Genomic DNA, 14,385 nt, shown 5'->3' with positions numbered 1-14,385 from the left:
TCTTCTCTCACCTCAAACCCCAAACCCTAATTATTCGCTCCTTGCGGTGTTGCCTCCCTGGCTCCACGGCGGACCGGCGTTGGTTGGCTCGGCTCGGCTCGACGTCTTTAAATCGCTACCAGTGGCGGACCCACATGTAGTCATTGTGGATCCCACGACTAGGGGTGAAACTTATTCGGATTAAAACCGCAAATCGAACCAGACCAAACCGAATAAAAAATATGGTTTGGTGATTTTTTAAATTAGGTTTGGATTAGATTTGAAAATTCAAAAACCGAAATAATTAGGTTTGGAATTTTAGAAAACCGAAAATCGATTTACAAGACCGAACATCAAAATTTGTAATAGTTTAGTACTTTAGTATAGCCCACTACCACTAGCCCAGGCCCAAAACTTAAGTGCCTAATCCCCACCCCCTAAAGCGTCGTCCCTTCTCCTTGGAAACCTAATTGCCTTTCATTCTCTCTTCCCTAACCCAGTAACCCTAAGTGCTGTCCCACTTGGATATTGAATCTTCTGCCATCCCATCTCCATCTTTCTCTCAACCTTCCCTTTTCCCTCTAAAGTCCAATATCTTCAAGGTTAGTCCCTAATTTCGTTTAATCTATATACTTTTTTCTGTTTTTTTTTTTTCGTTTAATCTAAGTCTTATTTTTGTTTAATCTATGTATTTACTTGTTTTTTTTTTCCTTTGTTTATATGTGTTTCGTTTTTTACTTTTTATCTGTTTTGTTGTCTTTCGTTTTTAATCCATACCCGAACTGCTGAAAAATCGCCATAAATTAATGTATGCCGATGATGATAGAGTAATTTTGAGGGGAATTAATTGTGTTTATTGTAATCCATACCTAAACTGTATCAGAAAAATCGTTTGTATTGTGTTTCTCTGTTTTCATGTATTATTAGACTTTGACAATGATGATAAAGTAATTGTATTTTCTTTTGTCTAATGTCTGATTGGTACTTGTATTTGTTATTTGGTGGAAAAATTTGATAAAGTAATTTGGTTGAGTGAAATTTGGTATTATGTGTTTGGAATTTGCTATTCGGTTTCACTGTAAAAATTCGGCCTAAATTTATTTGGTATGCGACTTGGATTCGGTCTGTGAATTCAAAAAAGGTTCGTTGCGGTTCGGTCTATAAATAAATTTGGTTTGGATTTGGTCTAAAAATATGAAAATCGAATAAAATATGGTTTGATTTGGTTTTGATGAAAGTCCAAATGGTTGACCGAAGTTACACCCCTACTCACGACAACCTACTTTTTTTTTTCCTTTTTATTTCATTCTGTTTTTAAAAAAATTTAGATCTTTTCACGGTACTCCTTGACTCCTTCCCTTATCTTTCCTCTCGGAAGGCCAGAACACAGACGCAGACCACGAGTTCCTCTCCCTCTCCTCTATTGAAGCGTACTCGAAATTCTCCATTGAAGGGGATTCTGAGCTTTCTCTCCTCCACTGAAGCAGTCTCAAAGGTTAGATGCTTCTTTTTCTTTAATCATTGACCTAATTTAATTAATTAATTGTCAGTATATACTCAATTTAGGGTTCTTCGAAGTTGGATACTTGAACTATTGGTTATAGATACTCGAAGAGTTTAACATAATTTTTGGAGTCTAGTTTAATAATTGAGTCCATTTTGGTTGCTAATGTGTTGCAGGGTTTGGTTTGTGGTCTTGTGGAGCGTACTCGAAATTCGCCATTGAAGCGGCTTCTGACTTTCTGAGCTTTCTCTCTTCCATTGAAGGATTTGAAGCAGTCTCTAAGGTTAGATTTTGACAGCCTAGAGTTATTGTGTTAATCGTGTATTTAATTGTCAGACTGTCAGTATATACTCAATTTAGGGTGGTTTCGGTGGTGGTGCAGTCGTGCAGAGGGAGGGGGTGGCTGTCGGGTTTAGGCTGGGGCCTGGGGAGTGGCTGTCGGGCTGGGTCAGGTGGGGAATTGTTTGATTAATTTGCATGTTCAGTTGGGTAAATCCTAGTTTTTTATCGGAGGAAAACAATCTCTATCCATGGTATTAGAAGTTCCTAGTTTGTTTGATTAGCCGCTTTTGTGTGTAGGGATATGGGGACAGAGAGAGAGCAGAGTAGCACATTCGAAGCCGAAAGAGAGGAAAAAAGGATTGTGATGCTGGCACAAAGCAATGAAGGCTTGCCTTCAGAAAGACTACAAGGTGGTACTCAATTATATCACATTCGTGCAGAATGTCACTCGGTGGATCTGAAGCACAATATATTTACTCATTCTTGCTTTCCTTCAATTATCATGGCTAAGTTCTTCTCATCTGCCATGGTGTCATCTTTGAATAAATTTATCTACTTAGTGGGAGTGGGAGGAGCGCGGTCACCTGACGTCCAATCATCTGATGAGTGTTCTTGTTCCAACCACACATTCTACTCCGGCGGTTTATTTCTTGACATGTCTGATGAGGCTCCAGTGTGGTGTCCAGCTCCTGTCTTCGTTGAGGATAATACTTCTCCCAACTATGTTAGCTTTCTTGGCAATATTTACAACTTCGAATCTGTTTGCCTTGCGCCCCAGGTTCTTGACTGTGGTGCCCTTGGCCACTGTAAGTCAATTCACTCTCTCCCTATCCCTCAAAGCCTTGCCGGTTGTAGTGTGTCTGTTCCTGTACTTCCCGACCCTTCCAACAAACGCATTCTTATGCGCCTCTATGGTGGTCCCCTTTCGTTGCCTTCCCTCTATGCTTTCACTCCCGATCCTGATGCTGATGCTATTGGGACATGGGAATGTCTCACCTCTGATTTCCAACTTTGGGCTCATGCTGCTGCTGTTGTTAATGGGGTCATATATTTTCACTGCCATAGAGTTCCATCTCTTCTTTGTGCTTTTCATATAACCAAGAAAATATGGTTGAAAGTCTGGTGGGATTCGTGCTTTAAAGACAATATTGATATGAATGTTGAAACTTTTAATTTCGATGCAATGCTTCATTTGGGCCACAATATTTTGTGCTTTGCTGGTTGGACACCCATATATTCCCGGCCTACTGATTTTACCCTCGAAGTCATCTTTTACAAGTTCCAAGTGCTGGTCACCGGTGAAACTGTAACCGTCAAGGTCTGTGATTCCTACTCATATGAACTTCCGGGAAGTACCAATGTGTTTCATTTCCTCCCCGTTTAGCAGGTACTCTTCTCCATCTTACCATCTCTTATTCTTGCTATTATTCTACTTACTATCAAGGTATTTTATTGCCTCTTTTTATGTGGATTCGATTTACAATGCTAAATTTGTTCATCAACTTAGTTGAAAGAGGCATTGATGGATAAATTTTCACTCCCAAAAATTTGCACTAGTGATTAGTTTCCGAGTCTCGTTTCTTTTTGTTGTTTGATAACTCTACGAAGGAGTAGAGTTTTCATATTTAATTATGAAGTTCTTGATGGTGTTCGGCTGTTTTCTAATGTGCTATTGTGTTCAAATCTCACATTCATCGTGCCTCGTAGTCTAGAACCTGTGGTTGTTTAATGCTCTTTGATGATTGGAGTGATTGTATTTCGACGGTACGTTAAAGGAAAATATTATGCAGAATTTATTAGACAAGTGTGAAAGATGTGAATCTGAAAAGAACACATGATGAAACGAAGTTTGAGTCCTTTTATAAAAAATTTCAAGATCACCAAGATACGGCAAGCCTTAAACCAAATATAATAATGATTATAATCTTCTCATAGATGTGCCAAGAAGCAATAGGAAATTTGTTGAAATGAATTGAAGTATAAACTTGGGTGCCAGGTTTAGGCCATTGGATGCTCCTGCATGATCAGCAAAAGTCATGCAGGTTGACCACTTTAAAAAAGTGCTCTTGCTTGTGGAGTGAATTCAGCTGAATGAAAAACTGACATGTGATCTTAGTTTTAAAAGCGCCCGCCTAGGCGTGACACTGAGCGCAAGGTGCACTAGGGCGCCAAGAAAAACGCCTCTGGAGGCTGAGGCACATACCCCTTCGAGAAGCGCAAAGGCGCAGACTTTGTGGGCTTTATTTTTGTGTGTTTTTCATTTTTTATCCTTTTGAGCCTAACCCACTAGAGGCGCACACCCCTGTTGCGCCTAGGTGCGCCTCTTGCCTTTCAAACTAAGCATGTGATTAAGCTGAATTCTTTTAATTTCATATTCTCTCCACAGAGGAAGAGGTAGTTAATCTCTCTGCAAAGGTAGTTAATGGTTTCTGTAAGGTAAAAAAAAAGGTATTCTCTTGAGTTTTAATGCATTGATGATTAGTTAAATTGCACTTTAGGGCCTTGTCACTTCTCTTAACTAGAGGTTTGAGATATTCCCACTTTAATACTATGAGTCCATGACACATGAGGTACAATGGTTGAAATTCCATCTAATTTGATAATTTTATAGGTGCAAGTGTGTAACAAAGTGTGAGAATGACTGTGAACATAATATTGGATTTTCATATAAATTTGCAAGAATTTCATTATTGTGACGGTTTAAAACGCCTGTGATCTGGTTGAAATTTGCACTATATACTTGTGTTGACCAAAGCAAATCACCAAAGTTCATGAATACCAAATTGGAAATAAACCAAACACCAGGGCACTAATTGGGAAATGCCAAAATGTTCATTTTCATGAATCATTTTGTTGAATACAATGCTCTAGCTTTCCTCATATAGAGATGTTCTTGAATATGTAAAACACATTTTTTCCCCCTTCCTCTGTAAGTTTTTAACTTGTGATTACTTTCTATGTAGGGTAAAACCTTTTAATATAGTAAGTGTTTAGTGCTGCCATGTTTTCTTCTGTCAACATTGTATTCCCGTCTGAATATTAGATTTTAGATTTGGATTGCTAAAATGTGTATATAGCTCTCAAGTAACTTTTGTAATTTGGGCACTGAATATAAAATGTTCTAGGGACTGTAAAAGTACTGCTCCCTCTGTTCCACCTTAAGGTTTAGGGTCATTAAGGATCCACAATAAGGCAGAAGTGATTAACTTAATAATTGCAGCCTATCACAGACAATAGCCACCATGCTCGCCATCCAGGTTAACCACTACCAAACGAGGATGATTTGTTGGAGAAAATATGAGGCTGGAGCAGAGAGCATGGGATAGGAAACAAATGGAGTGTAGTTGGGGAGAGTAACGTGTGATCTTATGATAAGAGAGTGAAAGTTAGGATTAGTAAATAGACAACAGGTTAGCTTGTTAATATACTGTCAACACATGGTAAAACTTGTCCTAAGGGGTAACTATGACTTCACATCCACAGGTGATGTCTAAATGTCCAGAATTCTGGTTTTTTTTTCCTCTATCATTTCATAGTTAAAAATTTGTGTAATAGGTGTATTGTATACACCGACACACCGTGCTTTAGATGAGAACTTCAGGTTGGTGTCATTCATCTTCATCAAATGCTATTTCCATTGAATATTGAGAACTTTTAGCTGTCGATAAATGGACACTAATCCTTGTACTGAGGAGGGTTTTTTCCGTACGATTTGTTTTTATGTAGTATGTATTTTGGAATGTCAATAACCACTAAACCCCAAATTATTTTGGGACTAAGGCTTTATTGTTGTTGGTTGTGAATAACCATTAAAATGATTATCACCAAAATGCCATGCTATGTTATTTGTGCATAGCACTGGTAGCAGCTGTAAAACCATGTTGCTTGGCTCATGCTGAAATTTGTTTGACGATTTTGTGGTTCTATGTTTAGTTGAGTACTTAAGTCAGAGTTGAGATGTATTCGTGCATAGCCGTGTAATGGTAAAAATTGGTGGTTGTTTCGTGCTTAAGTCATGTAGATATCTTCATTTTGTTTTTTGGATGCCAAATAGTTTTAACGACAACCATTTGGTGATCCTTCATAGATAGGATAGGACAACTAGTGTTTATCATCACTTTTCTAAAATTATTTACTTGTGCTACATGCCTACATGTTGGATGCTTCTGCTACGCCTAGAAACTTATTTAGGATAGTTGTGTTGTATTTAAGGCTTAGTTTCTTCAGACAATGGCTGTTAAAGTTATGAATTATGAGTCCTATTGTCAATATATAATATCAAGAAGAGCTGCTCGAATCATACTTGTATATTCTTTTTTGGTCTTTTATCATAGAGACGTGATATTGAGACAATTAATGATACGGGTTCCTCAATTATTTTTACTTTTCACAGGGTAGCTGCTGCTGAGGAAGAGTATGGCAATAGTGTTGGTCCTGAGGATGATTACTTGCTCCTATTGCTTGCTCATCGTCATCCAATTTCGGATTCTGGATGTTTTGCCATTTAGTCTTGTGATGACTGATGACTGTTTTATAGTGTCGTATTTGGTTTACCATTTTGTGGAAATACTTTAATTAGCTCTTTTATGTGAACTAAAAGCCTAAATATAAGGATGGTTGTTTATGATAAAAACTCTGATTCCAATGAACAACAAATTTCTAGTTAATTCAAAATAACATGTCCTTTGGTTACTTGGGTTTCCCAATTTTCTATTTCATCTAACATCCACTCATAAATCCAAAGATGTATCAATCTTATTCTTCTCAGTTTCTAATGTTTTTGATATAATATGCAGCGTAACTAAACTCCAATATTCGAAAAACATCACATTTCATGTCAACTTGATCATGAGTAGATGTTAGCTCTATTAAAGCATATCTCCGCTCTTAAAACACCAACCACTTCAGTCAAACTGCAAGCCATTGTAGCAATTGCAAGTGGCAAACCGCCACATTCTTCAGCAATTGATCTTGCTGATTCTTTAGTTAAACTACAAACCATTCTCTTATTTGGTCTACAAGGTCTGTAGAAGTAGTGATACACATTTGGTCTACAAGGTCTGTAGAAGTAATAATTTAGGCGTCACTCTATGTGGTTCAATACTCTGCTTCATAGTTCAGACTTAAGTTTCTCATGCACATATCACATGAGGAGGGCTTGGGGTGATGATGGTGATGTTTTTAGCTGCAATGGACATTGCCATTATGCAACATATGATGACAATCACGCAGCAACTTGCTTATGCAGCAAAATTAATGAGCTAGAAGAGCTGGAGTAATTGCAAAACATTTGCATTGATGAGCTTGAATGTGTTGCTAAGAATTGATTAATTTATGGAACTGTTTTTAGGTGATGGTGGTGTAATTTGTACTTCATTAGGGTAGACTGTAGACTTATTAAGTTGCTAGTTAATTCTCGAGTATTGCTTGGCTCTTCATCAATATCGCAAAAAGAATGATCTATTTACTCTGTATTCTATACGACATAGTAATTTTTATAATAGTTTAAAGTCAAATTTGATAATTTCAATTATGGATGTAATTTCAAAAAAATAAAAAGATAAAAAAAAAGCCTCTAGAATTTTCCAAGAAAACCCTTTGTATCATCTTCTTTAACAACTTACTAAATTATACTTGCTCCGTATTACATGCAACAATGAGGGTTGCACAATTCCCAGAGCCATCTTTTTTTATAGTAACTCATTAAAGAGAAAATTATTATTTTTTTAGTTTAATTAATCACTAGCCACCACCACACCAACTGCCAAACACCAGCTACCACCACACCAACTTACAAGCACGTACTGATGAAACCGCCTACCACAACTACACCCCAGCCACCACCAACCATTGGAAACGTCAAACAACCCCGTCAACAGTTTCGTTGCCACCACAACCACTCCGCTACCACAATTCCAACCCACTCGACCACCATAATACCACCCCAATCGACCGTCCAACTAACCCATTTTTCAATCGATCACCACTAATCCAACCCATTCACCACCACAATGTAACCCATTCAAACGCAATTCCACCACCATGTAGATCTACATTCGAACCCAGTCGAATGCAATCCCATTTGAACCATGTAGATCTACATTCCACATTGAAGTCATTCCAACACAATCCCATTCGACCATCCAATTTGAACGCAATCCACCACCATTCAAACGATGATGGTGGTGGGAAAAAGGCAAGTAGTGGTTGTAGAGGAAAGAGAGTGAAATGAGTTGTTGGGTTGGTTTGGAGGAGAGAGAGAGAAATGAGTTGTGGTGTTGGAGGTGGAGGAGTGATGCTGAGTATGACCCGAAAGATTTGACCAAACTTGCGTGTTTGCGGAATTATAAAGGCCCTTCAAGAAACTACTAAAACAACAAGGATATGATCAGATTTCTCTGATCTTGGATGTGATCTTGTTGGCTTCACTCACCAAAAAAAGCTCCTATCCTCCTAAACAATACAAGGTTTCTCCCCCTTTTCTTGTATAAGTTCTTGGAGAATTCAGAATTGCTCCACAATTACTAGGCCCCAAAAAAGAAAGGTGTTTCACTCACACCTCCAAGAAGGATTGCACACACAATACTTCCTAAAAACAAGAACACTTGTTCTCTCTAAAACATGGTTTATTAATCATCAAAAATCTGAATATTACAATGAGTAAATGGCCCTTTATATAGGCACAAGACAATAGAAACACATGCCTAGCACATGGCTTTTAAAAACACAAATAGCCATGTGATTAATTAAAAACTCACATGCCTATTTTTACAAATACAAGAACAATCTAATTACTTCTAATTATAAGCTATTATTTGTCCTCTTTTGTAAGTTGTATTGATATCCTTATCCTTAGCCGTATTCAAGCGTGTGCACTCATACCAAAGTGTTGAAAACCTGCGCCATGTCAAACATGGTGCAAACTCCCCTTCTTAGAAAAGAATTGTCCTCAATTCTAAGTCCTCCATGAGCTCATTCAATTGTTTGCTACACACAGCTCCTGCTGCTGATATGTCTTCAAGAGTATACACTGATCTACTGATCTTCACCTGTACATTGATTTGCACATAGGCCCATATAATGCTGCTGCTGTATTCTGATCTGTACGTGGTGTTGTTGACCTAACAACCCCTTCATCCCCACAGTACCACGCATATTCTAATGACCAATTGCATATACTGATCTCAGTCTTCCACCACTGTTCAGAGCTGCACATTCTGATCTTCAAACGTTGCTGTCAGCACAGGCCATATTCAGAAGGAGCTGAACAACCCAACTGAAACTGCTGCTGGTTCAAACCTGCAGAAATGCACACACTTGATCTGTGTTGCTGCTGCTTCTCTAATGCACTTGTTCTGCTGCTGCACTACAAGCTTGTTGAACACTCATATTGAACCATCACCTAGGCTGTTGCTGTACTGGTTAGGTGTCTTGATCAACTTCTGCACACACACTGCTGCTGAACCTGCTGGACCAACACCCCTGCTGACCTACTAATCTACTCAGTTGCACATTGAACACAATTGCTATTATGACGTGCACTAACATCTGGTGCTGCTGCTAGAACTCAGATCCACTTCTAAAGGTGTAGATCTGTTCTGATCTGCTGCTACATGCTGTACTGATCTGCACACTCCACCCCAAACTACACCAGCTGTTCTGTTGTTGAGGACAGAATGCTGCTGATGAACCTGCTGCTGGACCACTATAATGGTCAACTGTTCTAACCATTCATGTTGAATCATACTGTACACCAGAAAGCTGCACACCCAACTGAACCATATTCAAACCTACTGTCCTTTCTGCCCAAATGTGCACATGTAGAACTGCTGTTGCTGTTGCTCAGTTGATAGTTGCCAAAAACAGCAACCAATGCTACTGTCTAGTACTGCACTGCCGCCCAACATGTTCCACAACTACACTACCATGCTTTTGACTTAATTTAGAAACCATGTTTCCCAAAATCATCAAGCATGTAAGGATGAATGCCCTCACTTGCATGATGAACCAAACCCATATATTAAACAAACTAACCAAGTTGATTAGCTTGCTTGTGTTGCCACAACTCCAACTAACTTGCTGCATTTTACCCTTCTTAGCAAAAACTCTACCTCGAATCTTTATAGAATTAAATTCAACAAATCTACTTACATGAACAAAATTCATTAAAGGTGATTTTCAAGTGCAAAATTCACCTTGATAAACCCATGCTTCCTAGCTTGCTCCACTTGTAAATCTTACTCCAATCTTGGATGAGAATCAACCACTTCTAAGCATTCAATTGTAGAACCAACCTTCTCCATACAAGATGTCGCAACTACCTCTTCAAGATCATGAACAAATTCTTCATTACCCTCTTTGCATTGTTCTTGAATGTCATCATAAGAAGGAACCATTGGTGTGATCTGATTTTGTGAAGCAACATGCTTATTTTTAATCTGAAATTTAACCCTAATTGGATCAATATCAGGAATGTATTCATGAACAACCACCAACCTCGAGTCACCATATTGTTCTTGCAATTTTTGTTGAAATTTCATTTTCTCTTCAAAAAGAGAAATTGCTTTACTCAAGTGTCTTAGTTGACAATAAACCTCCATCAATTGCTCATTATAAAGCTCATATGAGAACTAATCATCCTCATATATACTCTCCACGTGTTCCCTTCTAAGTCTTTTTTCCTCATTCCACAATGATTCAAGTTCAATTTTATAGACTTCACAAGCTAGAGTCTCTTTTTTTTGTTTTATCAAATGCCTTGTTCATTTTTGCGCATGATGATTTTATCTCCTAAGACTCAAGATTCTCTCAAAAAAATGATGTGTGAGAGTAAAAAAAAATAGTGAAAAGAAAGAAATAAAAAGAAACGAAGTTCTGTAAATTTTTGTGCACAAAAAACAGAAAGAAACAGAAACATACAGCTTAATTTCAGAAAATTGTATGAAATGTTTGCTACTGTAAAACCGACCAAACCACCTCCATTATTGATGGAATATGGAGAAAATAAACTCCAAGATTTCTACAAACACCTCCAAGTGGAAACACTCAAAAATATTGTGTGGTTTAATCACAAATCAAAATTTACTACACACATACAGTCTGAACTGTTTCTGTGACCTTTGGTCAAAAACACCTGCGCATCTTTTTTCCCACAACTCCAATGACTACACAACAAGACCCAACAAAAACTAGACTCAAAAAGAACCAATGTGAAAAAAAGAAACGATGAAAAAGGCTCAAAAATGAAAGAGAAATGAAGAAAATACAGAAGACGCAAAAAATGAACCCTCTTGTACTTTTTGCAAAACAACAATGAAATGGCTCAATCAAGAAACCTATGAAACGTAAGTAATTGTGCACAAATTATATGGTTTAATGAATATAGGATAGGTATTGATAATTTGGTGAAATATGAGAGCAAAATAAAAGAATCTTGATAGGTTTTCGAAGAAAACTTACCAAGCTACCCGGATTTGATCAATTTTAGTCTGTAAAGAAACATGCATATCTCCTTCACTACTCAACCAAATCCAATAATTCCAAATCCAAAAGTTTTCCAACTCAATGTAAAATACCGTGTAAAAACATTTTTCAAAAAATCCCACAAAAAGTCCTCCAAAACGATCAGTTTCATACCCAAAAAACTGACAGAATCTGAAATTTTTTACACCTTCAACGTGTTCGCATTTTGGCTATTCTTTACATCAAAACCACGTGAATTCTACACTCCACAAGGACTTTTAGGCTCTGATACCAATTTGATGCTAGTATGGCCCGAAAGATTAGACCAAACTTGCGTGTTTGCAGAATTATAAAGGCCCTTCAAGAAACTACTAAAACAACAAGGATATGATCAGATTTCTCTGATCTTGGATGTGATCTTGTTGGCTTCACTCACCAAAACAAGCTCCTATCCTCCTAAACAATACAAGGTTTCTCTCCCTTGTCTTGTATAGGTTCTTGGAGAATTCAGAATTGCTCCACAATTCCTAGGCCCTAAAAAAGAAAGGTGTTTCACTCACACATCCAGGAAGGATTGCACACACAATACTTCCTAAAAACAAGAACACTTGTTCTCTCTAAAACATGGTTTATTAATCATAAAAAATCTGAATATTACAATGAGTAAATGGCCCTTTATATAGGCACAAGACAATAGAAACACATGCCTAGCACATGGCTTTTAAAAACACAAATAGCCATGTGACTAATTAAAAACTCACATGCCTATTTTTACAAATACAAGAACAATCTAATTACTTCTAATTATAAGCTATTATTTGTCCTCTTTTGTAAGTTGTATTGATATCCTTATCCTTAGCCGTATTCAAGCGTGTGCACTCATGCCGAAGTGTTGAAAACCTGCGCCATGTCAAACATGGTGCAAGGAGAGAGATGGAGATGATGAAGATGGGGAAGATGATAGAGATGCATGTTTGATGATTGATTAAGTGGGAAGGTGCCGGTTGTTGTGAGTTTTGATTTGTTTAACTAGATTATGATTTTGTTATATACAGTTGGTTAGGTAAAATTAGTTTGTGTTAATGATTTTTAATGTGTTTAAGTAGAGGTAAAATTGTAATTTTGTAGTTTAAAAATTTACCGTATAAGGAAATTTTTTGTTTGTTACAAGTATTTGGGAATTTCCGTTTATGATAAGTGTTGCAAGAAGTCAAAAACGGAGGAAGTAGTAGAAAATTGTTGAGGGTGGATTGAAAACAGGGGAAAAAATCAGGATAAGAAAGTTAATAATTTTAGGTGGGGGAAAAATACTACAACCATCATCGTTCTAGTAATAGATATATAGATATAGATAAATTAGTGTATTTTGTACTTGACACTGTGTTGTAATATAAAAATCGTCCTCTTGTACTTTGACATGTATATATACAAGAAATCTGGGAAGTACTAAGAAAGTAAGATTGATACGCATGTATATCGTATCATCTTTTTAACTAGTTATTGAAAAGATTGAATTCGTATACATTATTTTAGTTCAAATATGAGTATACAATAGATATAGTTTACTTAAATGAAGCTTTTTATATATGATTTTGGTAGGATCGATCGATTTTACGATCCGATCCTTCAAAGTAAAATCCTGATCGTGATAACCTTGCTACCATCATTGAATTTCATAGGCATTTAAGTTGGTAATCATAATTCACAAATAAGCATTTGCTTGTTATTATATGGATTTTTAATCTATCATTAGCTAAATAATATTCGAGTTTTTAATTTATTTATATGTTTATTTTTTCCCGAGTATTTAGCACTTTATTAATTGACAATTATGAAAAGTTTACTTATCATTTATGTCCGGGATTGTAAACTGTATTCTGCTAGAGTACATGAACGAGGGAGAGAAAGAAGCTTTGGGAGTGTCAATTGTTGGGTCACGCCACCTGCTGGAGTATTAAAGTTGAATACCGACGCTGCTATTTTGCATGGAGGAGAGGTGGGTCTAGGAGTTGCTGCCAAGGATAGTACAGGCTGCCTTATGTTTACTGGTACGAAATGTGTAAGGGGTTATTGGGATCTAGGGATAGCTAAAGCTGCTACAAAGGTGTACGGGCTGGAGCTAGCAAAACGACTTGGCTACAATGTGTATGGATTGAAAGTGACGCTCTCGGAATAGTACAAAAGGTGCACTCGAAACAAGAAGGCTTCACTTATTTGCACTTACTTATTAATCGTATTACTAGTTGGGATCCTCTTTTAATTCTTTTATATGTAGTCATGTTAAGCGGGAAGGGAATACGGTGGCCATTGGGTTGCCAGATAAGAGATGAATAATGTCTCCGAACTTGTACGTTTTGCTCCATTCCCGAAAAGCTTCCAAAGGCTAGCGGATATGGATATTGAGTAATGATAGGGTGCACAGTTTGCTTAAAAAAAAAAAACTTTAGTTATCACACAATCTTTGAGTCTGTTCAGTAGTAAAGGTTAATTTTGTGAGAGTCAATGTTATTGTTATATGCTAATCTATGTGTGACATATAAGTCAATGATAATTTTGATATGCCACAAAAGTTTACCATTTCTTTGTTAAATTGTATGCATTGTACGAGTACTCGAGATCAATAATCGTCGTGTTTGTAGACCATAAAGAGTTGATCATTTTGTTTGGTTGATATGTCATAATCTTGATGCTTCATGCCAATTTTGCAGAATATGGTATGTCATTTGAACTTTGTTCTAATCTTCTTATCTGAGGGTTCATTTGGTTATATATATATATATATATATATATATATATATATATATATATATATATATATATATATATATATATATGTGTGTGTGTGTGTGTGTGTGTGTGTGTGTGTGTGTGTGTGTGTGTGTGTGTATGTGTGTGTGTGTGTGTGTGTGTGTGTGTGTGTGTGCGTGCGTGCGTGCATGCGTGTGTGTGTGTTTAATCAGCTTTGCATCGATGCGTGGTGTTTCAATATCTTGTTATGCCACATTCATGTTCTTTACTATTTCTGTGACAGTTCGTTTGCATTGAACTTTTCAGAATTCATTTGCTCCTCTTGTTCTTATTAGTGGTATATATTTGTGAAACACCTCAACACTTCAATAGTAACTCAAGAACTAATAGTCAAGCATTCAAACCATTCA

The 14,385-nt window shown here is 37.0% G+C and overlaps 1 protein-coding gene across 2 annotated transcripts; it reads left to right on the top strand.

The window, feature by feature from the left end:
* Window positions 1–1,315: 1,315 nt before the first annotated feature.
* LOC130799742 (uncharacterized) lies at window positions 1,316–13,681 on the top strand. 2 transcript variants are annotated; one of them, XM_057662954.1, is made up of 4 exons: window positions 1,316–1,474; window positions 1,660–1,766; window positions 2,063–3,152; window positions 13,112–13,681. In XM_057662954.1, the coding sequence occupies exon 3, from the start codon at window positions 2,067–2,069 to the stop codon at window positions 3,147–3,149; it is 1,083 nt and encodes a 360-aa protein (XP_057518937.1). In that variant the 5' UTR covers window positions 1,316–1,474; window positions 1,660–1,766; window positions 2,063–2,066; the 3' UTR covers window positions 3,150–3,152; window positions 13,112–13,681. The 2 variants fall into 2 exon arrangements, with proteins under 2 accessions (XP_057518937.1, XP_057518935.1); XM_057662952.1 differs by lacking the exon at window positions 13,112–13,681 and adding an exon at window positions 6,159–7,422.
* Window positions 13,682–14,385: the final 704 nt, after the last annotated feature.

This window comes from Amaranthus tricolor, chromosome 14 (assembly GCF_026212465.1).
Source record: "Amaranthus tricolor cultivar Red isolate AtriRed21 chromosome 14, ASM2621246v1, whole genome shotgun sequence".
Taxonomy (NCBI): domain Eukaryota; kingdom Viridiplantae; phylum Streptophyta; class Magnoliopsida; order Caryophyllales; family Amaranthaceae; genus Amaranthus; species Amaranthus tricolor.
This window is presented reverse-complemented; position numbering and strand designations above follow the sequence as displayed.